Source organism: Solea senegalensis, unplaced genomic scaffold (assembly GCF_019176455.1).
Source record: "Solea senegalensis isolate Sse05_10M unplaced genomic scaffold, IFAPA_SoseM_1 scf7180000016463, whole genome shotgun sequence".
Taxonomy (NCBI): domain Eukaryota; kingdom Metazoa; phylum Chordata; class Actinopteri; order Pleuronectiformes; family Soleidae; genus Solea; species Solea senegalensis.
The window spans coordinates 2,493-13,525 of record NW_025321810.1 but is presented as its reverse complement, the minus strand read 5'-3'; the positions used below and the strand labels follow the sequence as shown (position 1 = coordinate 13,525).

Here is an 11,033-nt window from a genome sequence, read left to right as displayed (position 1 = left end):
ACATTAACTAGCACAACTAAATGACTAACCCTAACCTTAACTAGCACAACTAAATGCTTAATCTTAACTAGCATAACTAAATACTTAAACCTAACCATAACTAGCACAGCTGAACGCTTAACCCTAACCTTAACTAGCACAACTAAATGCTTAACCCTTAACCATAATCTTGTAAAAGCCCTTTATAATGTGAGGACCAAACAAAATGTCCTCACGATGTCTGGTTTATACAATTTGTGGTCCTCACAAGGACCAAATACAAGAACACACGTGTCCTCGTCTTGGCTGTCGGCATGTTTGCAAACACGAGCGCACACACACACACACACACACACACACACACACACACACGCACGCATGCACACACGCCTGGATGAGTGCAGTGAGGCGGTTCACCCTCAGTTGACTTGTGCAGCTGACATGAAGCAGAGTCTTCATCATCATCATCTTCATTATCTCAGTTTATACAGTGTGAGTGAGAACATGAGACTGAATGAATGTATGTCACACAACAACAACAACGTTTATGACCCAGCCTGAAACACACACACACACACACACACACAGTGTTGGTCACATCCATCATATATGCATCATATTAAAGAAATCAGCTAATGAGCTAACACCTGTTAATTAAATGTCATTAATTCTGCAGGTGAATGATACAGACTAGTCTGTGTGTGTGTGCGTGTGTGTGTGGATAGCGTGTAATGCGTCAATATTCAATAACGTGTGTGTCGCGTCTTGATGTCTTTTGTCGCGTGTGTCTTTGCTTATTTGCTCCTATCAAATTGTGCAGTGAAGAACTGGATCAGCTTTCTACAAAGTAAAGACATCAGCTTTTTGTCTCAACTGATCACACACACACACACACACACACACCTGTCTGGTAACTGATAAGTATCAGTTTCTGGTCGTATCCAGTTTTTACATCAGTGACAGAATTGTTTGTTATTTTATTTCTGTGTGTGTGTGTGTGTGTGAAGATGAGATTCATGTGTTCATGTGATTGTGTTGAGTTTTGTGTGTAAGTGGAAAATGAAATATTGTGATGGTGAAGAGTGGAGGATGATATTTAAGTCTCCACACAAGATAGTTATCGACTATCACTGGTGGGTGGGGTTAGAGGTCAGCAGGGTCAGCACAGGTGGGCGGGGCTGTTTGTTTTATAACGTGTGTGTGTGTGTGTGTGTGTGTGTGTTCTTCAGCTCCTGTTTCTCATGTTTCACTCTCTGTGGTCAGCAGCAGTGTCAGCTTCTTCATCTTCCTCCATTCTCTTCTTGTCTCCTCCTCTGTCCCCCTGTCTCCTCCTCTGTCCTCCTGTCCTCCTGTCTCTTCCTCTCCAGGGATGCTCCTCTTCACCGCAGCAGTTGAGTCGGTCGATAGAAGCTTTTAGTTTACATGAGCAGAGCTGACACACCGACCACTGACTCTCACTTTACTGTTTACAGGAACCACTGATACTAAGCTGCTGTGGTTACTGTGTGTGTGTGTGTGTGTGTGTGTGTGTGTGTGTCCTAAACCTGTTTACACAATCACATTGTGGGGACAAAAATCATGTCCCCACAATGTAAATGACTACATTTTAAGGTGAAAATATGTTTTAAGGTTAGGTTAGGATTAGGATTAGGCCAGTAGTAATTGTGGTTAAGGTTAGTGTGTCAGTATTGATGACAGTGATAATATTGATATTGATGATGATATTGTGTGTGTGTGTGTGTGTGTGAGTGCGTGCGTGCGACACTTCTTCAAAGTTTCCTTCAGCAAAGGAATAGTCAAAGGAAAAAAGGAGGGAGGTGAGGAATCAGGGAAGGATGGCAGGAAAGAGAGAAGGAAGTGAAGAGGTGGACACACAGAGGAGAAATGTGAGAGCAGGAGGATGAATATTTAATGTTGTCTGCAGAGGAGCAGCCCACTGACTCACACATACTCCTTTCTCCTCCTCGTCTTCCTCTCTCTCTCTCCTTCTCGTCTTCCTCTCTTCTCTCTCTCCTCTCTTTCCTCTCTCCTTCTCGTCTAGCTCTCTTCTCTCTCTCTCTCTCTCTCTCTCTCTCTCTTCCTCGTCTTCCTCTCTCTCCACTCTCCTCTCTCGCTCTCCTCCTCTCCCCCATCTCTCTCTCTCTCTCCCCTCTCCTTCTCATCTTCCTCTCTCTCTCCTCAACTTCCTCTCATTCATTGATCAGTTGAGAAAAACAAACACAAGGATTTTAATCCATCATTCTGTTCTGGTGTTTAGTTCAGGTCCCAGGGGGTCGGGTGTGTGTGAGTGTGTGAGTGTGAGTGTGTGTGTGTGTGTGTGTGTGTGTGTGTGTGTGTGCGTGTGCGTGCGTGTGTATGCGCAGTCCTCTGGGTGTCAGTGTTTGTAAGCGGCAGATTTATAAGAGAATTGAACCTGATTATATATACACGTGTGTGTGTGTGTGTTGTGGTTTGTATGTAAACCTATCCTTGCCCAGTGGGTGAGTCAGGGTAACTTCAGCTCAGATATTGATCATGCTGTGTGTGCTGCTCTGTTTCAGGGTCACTGTGATGTCAGCGTTCATGTTATTATCACTTTTAGTTATTAAAAAAAAACCTAAAACCAAGTCATTGATCATCAAAATGGTTAATTAATTTAGTCATGGATTCATATCAAATAATATTCCAGTCCTCACTGTATGTGGTCTCACAGTCACACACACATCACACAGGCTTTTACTGACATCCTTGAGGAGCAGGTCATGTGACTGTTGCTCGTTCACCACTGTTTGTCTGTTTCCCTCTGTCCTCCTGTCTGTCCACATGTCCATCACCTCTCCCGCTTCCTGTCTCCATCTCTCAGTTCATCCATCTCTCAGTTCATCCATCTGTCTGTGTGTGTGTGTGTGCGTGTGCGTGTGCGTGCGTGTGTGTGTGTGTGTGGTCAGGATTACAGGGCGTCAGGTTGGCCAACATGGACGTTGATGCTGGGGAAACAAAATGTTCCTCTCAGCTCAAAGCCGCTCTAATCCGCTCTCATCATCATCCTCATCTTCTTCCTCCCCCCACAGCAGCGCAGTCTGAACACACACACAAACTCTCTCACACACACACTCAAACACAACCACACACACACACAGTGGAATTGTCTTAATTTGGACGACTTATGATTTAAATGGCTTATTGGTTAATAACCTGCTGATTGATAACCAGCTGGTTAATAACTTGCTGATTGATAACCTGCTGGTTAATAACCTGCTGATTGATAACCAGCTGGTTAAAAAAAACTGCTGATTGATAACCAGCTGGTTTTAAAAAAACCTGCTGATTGATAACCAGCTGGTTAATAACCTGCTGATTGATAACCAGCTGGTTAAAAAAACTGCTGATTGATAACCAGCTGGTTTAAAAAAACCTGCTGATTGATAACCAGCTGGTTAATAACCTGCTGATTGATAACCAGCTGGTAAAAAAAAAACCTGCTGATTTGATAACCAGCTGGTTAAAAAACCCTGCTGATTGATAACCAGCTGGTTAAAAAAACCCTGCTGATTGATAACCAGCTGGTTAAAAAAAACCTGCTGATTGATAACCAGCTGGTTAAAAAACCCTGTTGATCGATAACCAGCTGGTTAATAACCTGCTGATTGATAACCAGCTGGTTTAAAAAAAACCTGCTGATTGATAACCAGCTGGTTAATAACCTGCTGATTGATAACCAACTGGTTAAAAAAACCTGCTGACACGCTGACTTCCTGCCACGTTGGTGTGTAATAACTAACATGGAGGACATGATCACACATCACTCAGAGAGAGCCGAGTTTCACTCACCAACACACAGGCCTAGTCATTCACCACAAGGGAGGGGGCGCTACATGGTTAATCATTTATAATGCATCATTTTGTCAACGGTTGTTTTACACACTGGACCTAAGCTCCGCCTCTTTGTTTACAAACATTAACATTGTGAATGTAAATGACTTTGAGTTCAGTATAAATAATAATCCAGATGAAATTTGTTTTCATCATCATTTTAATCCGTGCTTTATTTCTCTTTTCAGCTTTAACCGCTTACACCTACCTGACAATCTTTGACCTGTTCAGGTAAGCCTGGTCCTGGTCCTGGGTTAGTCTTTGATTACACTCAAACATTATCTCTTGGACATGTAGAAGGCGTGTGATTGACAGATGAGTGAATAACTGATCAGAGTTATTGATTAGAAACAGCTGTTTATTTTTGAGTTTCAGTAAATTCCAGGTGAACTCCAGCTGACCTGTCTGTTCCTGACTCATGTCTTCTGTCCCCTCTGTCCTCTCTCTGTCTCCCACCCCTCCATCAATCACTCGCTTTTCTCTTTCGCTGCCATCACTCCACTGTCCACCTGTCTGTCCACCTATCCGTCCACCTGCAGCCTGATCACCTGTCTCATCAGCTCCTGGGTCAACATGAAGAAACCCAGTCAGGTGTACTCGTTTGGGTGAGTCTGCTCTAACACACACCCACACACACACACAGAGACACACATACACACAGAGACAGACAGACAGACAGACAGACACATACAGGGTGACCTGGGTGTTTACCACATAAAATGGGTCAGTCTGTCATGAAATGTGTATCAGAGTCACTGACCACTCCACCTCTGTGTGTCCGTCTGTGTTTCCCTCTGTTTCTGTGTCCAGGTTTGAACGTCTGGAGGTCCTGGCTGTGTTTGCTTCCACTGTCCTCGTCCAGCTGGGAGCTTTGTTCATCCTGAAAGAGAGGTGAGTACAAGATCACAGACATCAGAGACAGCAGAGGCGTCAAACACATCAGAGACAGCAGAGAGATCAGAGACAACAGACACATCAAAGACTCAGACACATCAGACACATCATATACAGCCGAGACTCACATACAGCCGAGACATCAGAGACAGCCAAGACGCATCAGACACATCTGAAATGGCAGAGACATTAGAGACAGCCAGGACATCAGAGACACCAGAGACGTCAGACACATCAGAGAGAGCCGAGATGTCAGACACATCAGAGACATCAGACAAATCACAGACATCAGAGAGCCGAGACATCAGACACATCAGAGATGTCTGAGACGTCAGACACATCACAGACATCACAGACATCAAAGACAGCAGAGACAGTGGAAACCACTAACCCTAGTTCTGCAGCCTGCTACTGTTGAGGCTGTTAGTACTTTGGCCTCACTCAGTCACTCAGTCACTCAAAGACAGACCTGACCAGTGTCTGTTTTTGATTCTTTGATTTTTAGTGTGGAACGATTCATGGAGCAACCTGAGGTCCACACGTGAGTACCACACTCTCTCTCTCTCTCTCACTCTCTCTCTCTCTCTCTCTCTCTCTCTCTCTCTCTCTCTCTCCTCTCTCTCTCTCTCTCTCTCTCTCCTCTCTCTCTCTCTCTCTCTCTCTCTCTGTGTGTGTGTGTCTCTCTCTCTCTCTCTCTCTCTCCATTATCGTACAGATTAGTGGCAGCTTTTAAAAATCAAACCACAGTAAAACTTGTCTCAGTCTCTTGTGATGAGATTACGTTGTCTCTGTGATTGGACAGTGTGAGAGACGTCTGCTGACCACAGGGACACACACACATTCTGTCTCTCTAATCTGTTCTGTGGGGGTGAGGATGAGGATGGGGGCAGCTCTTCACGTCCTGCTGATTGTTTGTAGCAATTTGTTTGCTCTTAAAAGGATTGTATGAGTGATTAGTGTGTGTGTGTGTGTGTGTGTGTGTGTTTGTGTGTCATCATGCTAATAAAAGTCTTTCATAATAAGTTTTTTTCATAATACATTTTTGTGAGGGTTATGAAAGTAGAAAAACATTTCACATGAGTGAAGTGAAAACAAACATACAGTCCTGTGCTACAGGGGGCGCTGTGTCTGTCACAGTTAGTTTAAAACTAAGCACTGCTCCTTCATCCACAGGACCGTCTTCAGGTCACATGGTCATGTTGTGTGTTTTGTGTCTCCAGAGGACGACTGTTAGTCGGGACCTTCGTCGCTCTTTTCTTCAACCTGCTGACGCTGCTGTCAGTCAAGAACAAGCCCTTCACCTACGTCTCAGAAGGTACTGCCCCCTCTCCTCTCTACTCTCTCCTCTCCCTCCTCTCTCTCCTCTCTGCTCTCTCCTCCCTGCTCTCCTCCTCTCTCTCCCCTCTCTCTCTCTCTCTCTACTCTCTCCTCTTTCCTTTCTCTCCTCTCTCTACTCTCTCTTTCTCCTCTCCTCTCTCTCTACTCTCCTCACTCTCCTCTCTACTCTCTCCCTCTCTCTCCTCTCCCCTCTCTCTCCTCCTTCCCTACTCTCTCCTATCTCTCTCTCTCCTCCCCTCTCTCCCCTCTCTCTCTCCCCTGTCTGCTCTCTCCCCCCCTCCCCTCTCCTCTCCTCCCTTCCTACTCTCTCTCCTCTCTTCCTCTCTCCCCTCTCTCTCTCCTCTCTCTCCCTCTCTCCTACTACTTCTCTCTCCTCTCTCTCCCTCTCTCTCCTCACTCTCACTCCTGCTCTCTCCCCTAGCCTCTCCTCCTTCCCTACTCTCTCCTCTCACTGCTCTCTCCCACTCCCTCTCTGGCCTCTCCCTCTCTCTCCTCTCTACTCTCTCCCTCCTCTCTCCTACTCTCCTCACTCTACTCTCTCCTCGCTCTCCTCTCTACTCTCTCTTCTCTCTCCCTCTCTTCTCTCTACTCTCTCCTCACTCTCCTCTCTACTCTCTCCCTCCCTCACTCTCCCCTCCTCTCCCCTCTCTCTCTGCTCTCTCTCCCTCTCCCTCTCTCCCTCTCTCCTCTCTCTCTCCTCTTTCTCTGCTCTCCCAACATCACTTAACATCTGACTTTCTAGGATGGGGGCAGGGGGGTTAACACACATACACACACACACACACTCTCACTCTCTCTCTCTCTCTCTCTCTCTCTCTCTGTCTCTCTCTCTCTGGTGGGCGAGGCTAAAGTGTGTTATGCAACAATGTTCCAGACAGTGGTAATGTAGTGTGCCAGGGGCCCAGGGAACACACACACACACACACACACACACACACACACACACACACACACAGATCATAAATAAGTCACTCCATTAAAATGTTTGTTTAGACTGACTCACTGTGATAGCAAAACAAACAGTACACACACAGTGACACACACACACACACACACACACAGTCAGCTGTGAGCAGGATAGGATGTGAAAGGCCTTTGACCCGACACTGAGCCTTCAGGCTTCACTGTATCATCACATCAAAGTTTGACGACGCAGTCGAGCGAGAGTCAAGCTTTTCTTTATTCAAAATGAGTGGGTGAACTGCCTCATCCCTCTCTCCCTCCCTCCATCACTGTACTACATGTCTTATGTTAGTAGCTGTGGCAGGTTGTGAGCAGCAGTGGGCACTCACAGGTATTGTCAGTGTCAAAGAACCTGAACTGTCCTTTTAAAGTTCATATTTACAGGAACATCATGACTACACACTCTTATTAAAGTGTGTGTGTGTCTGTCTGTCTGTCTGCATGTGTTTGTGTTTGTGTGTGTCTCCAGCGGCGAGCAGCAGTTGGCTTCAGGAACACGTTGCAGACCTGAGTCGAAGGTAAAAACATGTTCAGTTTCTGTCTTTTCTTCATCAGCACATCAACAGACAGGAAGGATCCATTTACACTGACTCCACACACACACACACACACACACACAAACCGGACTCTAGCGCTAGAGTGCAGGCGCTAGAGTGCGGGCACATCCGGTGACGTACTTTCAACCGTAGAAGAAGAAGAAGAAGAACTCTGAGTGTATCGGTTGAGAACATGTGTGAAAAAGGTTCAGCGAGTGTTTGTGATAAACAATAGCTGACACTCCACAAGCTCAGTGGATATCTTTCATATTTGATGGGAACATTCCTGCTACATTTCCCAAACACCTCCATGTATGCAGCAACCACTTCACGGAGGATTGTTCCACAAACGTGGGGCAAAATAAAGCAGGACACAGCACCATCTTCACCTATTAATAACTAATAACCAGTGATTTTCACACATCCACAAAATCCACTGAAGCTGCTCTGTGTCCACAGTTATGAATTTTACACACACACACACACAGAGTAACTAGGCTGGGACGTCCTGTTCATTTCTGCTCTCTCAGCCAATCAAAGCTCAGCTCTGCAGGCTGTCTTCTCCCTGAATGACCTCCACAACTGAGCCGCTAACTGTGTGTGTGTGTGTGTGTGTGTGTGTGTGTGTGTCCCCACCTGACCTGCAGGGTCTGGGTTATATAAAGCTGCTGCTCTGTCGACCTCACTAACCACACGCCTCAGCTGTGTGTGTGTGTGTGTCTGTGTGTGTGATGTCTTTCTAATCCATTTGAAACTTAGTTCATTTATTCATGTTGACATTAGACTCTCTTTGATTATGAATCCATGAAGTCATCATGGTTTCATACTTTGTACCACTTTACTATTAAACTCTGCTTTATACCAATAATAAAGTCTTAATAATCCCTCATCACTAACTACATTAATAAATCCTCATCTCTAACTACATTAAGAATCCCTCATCGCTAACTACATTAATAATCCATCTTCTCTAACTACATTAATAATATTAATGATCCCTCATCTCTGACTACATTAATAATCCCTCATCTCTAACTACATTAATAATCCCTCTTCTCTAACTAAATTAATAATATTAATAATCCCCCATCTCTAACTTACATTAATAATCCTCTAATAACTTCATTAATAATCCCTCTTCTCTAACTACATTAATAATATTAGTCCCTCATCTCTAACTACATTAATAATCCCTCTTCTCTCACTACAATAATAATCCCTCTTCTCTAACTAAATTAATAATATTAATAATCCCCCATCTCTAACTACATTAATAATCCCTCTTCTCTAACTACATTAATAATATTAATTATCCCTCATCTCTAACTACATTAATAATCTATCTTCTCTAGCTACATTAATAATATTAATAATCCCTCATCTTTAACTACATTAATAATCCCTCATCTCTAACTACATTAATAATCCTTCATCGCTAACTACATTAATAATCCCTCATCTCTAACTACATGTTTAAGGACAAGTGAAGTGGTGCATTAATGTGTGTGTGTGTGTGTGTGTACACAGTGTGTGTGGTGTGATTCCAGGTCTCAGCAGTGTCCTCCTGCCTCGTATGAATCCGTTTGTCCTCATTAACATGGCTGGAGCTCTGTCCCTCTGCATCACATACATGCTCATAGAGATCAAGTAAGTTTGAATCCATGCACTCGTTATACACACACGCTCTTGTGTGTGTGAGTGTTTTAAAGGTGTTTTGTGTGTTTGTTGTCAGTAATTATAACGGCGTGGACACAGCGTCGGCCGTTGCCATCGCTCTCATGACCTTTGGCACCATGTATCCAATGAGTGTCTACAGCGGCAAAGTTCTGCTGCAGGTACAAACCTCACCAAAGTCTTCTTGTTGTTGTTGTTGTTGCTGCTGCTGTTGCTGTTGCTGACATTGTTGTGTTTCTCATGTGTTTATAGACCACACCCTCTCACATCATTGGTCAGCTGGACAAACTTCTGAGAGAGGTGACGTTATTTGATGTTTTCATTTTGACTGAAAATATTAATATTTGAAATAAACATGAAAATAACTTTGTCTGTCTCTGTGTCCTCAGGTGTCCACCCTGGACGGAGTTCTGGAGGTGCGTAACGAACACTTCTGGACCGTGGGCTTTGGATCTTTGGTAAGAAAAAAAATAAAGTAAGTTGAGTGATATTTGAGGTTGTGAGCGTCACCACGGCGTTGCCACGGCGTCTGCTTCTCAGAACCTTCAGTAACACAGAGTGACCACACGAGGCAGCAACATTTCCTAAAATCACTGATGTTCTCTCTGGATTTCGGTTTGAGAGAGTGAGTGTTTTATAAACGTCGGTGTCCTCAGGTCGTCTGGTGGGCGGAGCCTCAGGACACAACATGAGTGTTTAATCACCTGTCTCCCTCCCCCCCTTCTCTCAGGCTGGCTCCGCCCACGTTCGTATCCGCCGTGACGCTAACGAGCAGCTGGTTCTGGCTCACGTCACAAACCGTCTTCTTCCTCTCGTGTCGACGTTGACGGTTCAGATTTTTAAAGACGACTGGACCCGCCCCCTCCTCACAGGGGGCCTCCCCTCCTCCTCATATGCCCCGCCCCTGGGTGTTTCCGAGGGCTTGTCACTGCCTCCTCTGCTGATGTCATCAGGAGCAGATCTGGACCCACTGACGTCCACGCCATCCAAACTCAGCAGCCCGCCTCCAGAGTTCTCTTTCAACACTCCGGGCCGGAACCTGCAGCCAATGGTGCTTCCTGCTGCAGGAAGCCACGCCCACAGGCCATATGGCGGCCTGGGACTCGGCTACCCTGGGATGACGAACCAGGGTCCAGTGCGGCCCAGTGGTGGGTTGGGGGCAGGGTTTGGACTGGGTGTGGGCGGGAGCTCTCAGAGCTACAGAACTTTGCTGGGCGGGGCCACGGCACCGTTACAGTTTGGAGCGTCACAGTACAGACAGTACCGACCCTGACCCACTGACAAGAAGAATTAACTCCACCCCTCAAAGACATTTTTTACCTCATGGTTTAAATTCATGAATAAAACATTTTAAACATAGACATAACAGAAGAAGAGCAAAGGGTCAGAGGTCAGAGGTCACAGGACTGATGTTTGTTCTTTGTTGTTAAATGTGTGTAAAAATTCAACATTAAATTTAATTCAGTTTCATTTGTGGAAACAACTCAGAACTTAGATTTGTTTTAATGTTTGAACACACACACACACACACGTCTGTCTGTCCTCCTGAACCTAACTGTTCACCTGCACCTGTCTGTCCTCCTGAACCTGTCTGTCTTCCAGAACATGTCTGTCCTGTCTGTCCTTCAGAACCTGTCTGTCTTCCTGAGTTCTGTGTTGTTTACAGGTCAGAGTTCATCAGCAGGTCAGTGACAACATGAGATAAAACATGATCAGTGTTGATGGACATTTATGGACGTATGAATGTTTCTGCAGCAGCAGACATCACAGGTGTGTGTGTGTGAGTGAGTTATCTGA

At 45.2% G+C, this 11,033-nt stretch overlaps 1 protein-coding gene across 1 annotated transcript; it reads left to right on the top strand.

Moving 5' to 3' along the window:
• Positions 1-3,967: 3,967 nt before the first annotated feature.
• On the top strand, positions 3,968-10,726 carry LOC122763105 (zinc transporter 6-like). The gene is made up of 11 exons (XM_044018201.1): positions 3,968-4,062; positions 4,371-4,436; positions 4,642-4,722; positions 5,231-5,266; positions 5,946-6,040; positions 7,496-7,544; positions 9,090-9,209; positions 9,295-9,397; positions 9,489-9,536; positions 9,626-9,694; positions 9,967-10,726. The coding sequence occupies exons 1-11, from the start codon at positions 3,968-3,970 to the stop codon at positions 10,507-10,509; spliced, it is 1,305 nt and encodes a 434-aa protein (XP_043874136.1). The 3' UTR covers positions 10,510-10,726.
• Positions 10,727-11,033: the final 307 nt, after the last annotated feature.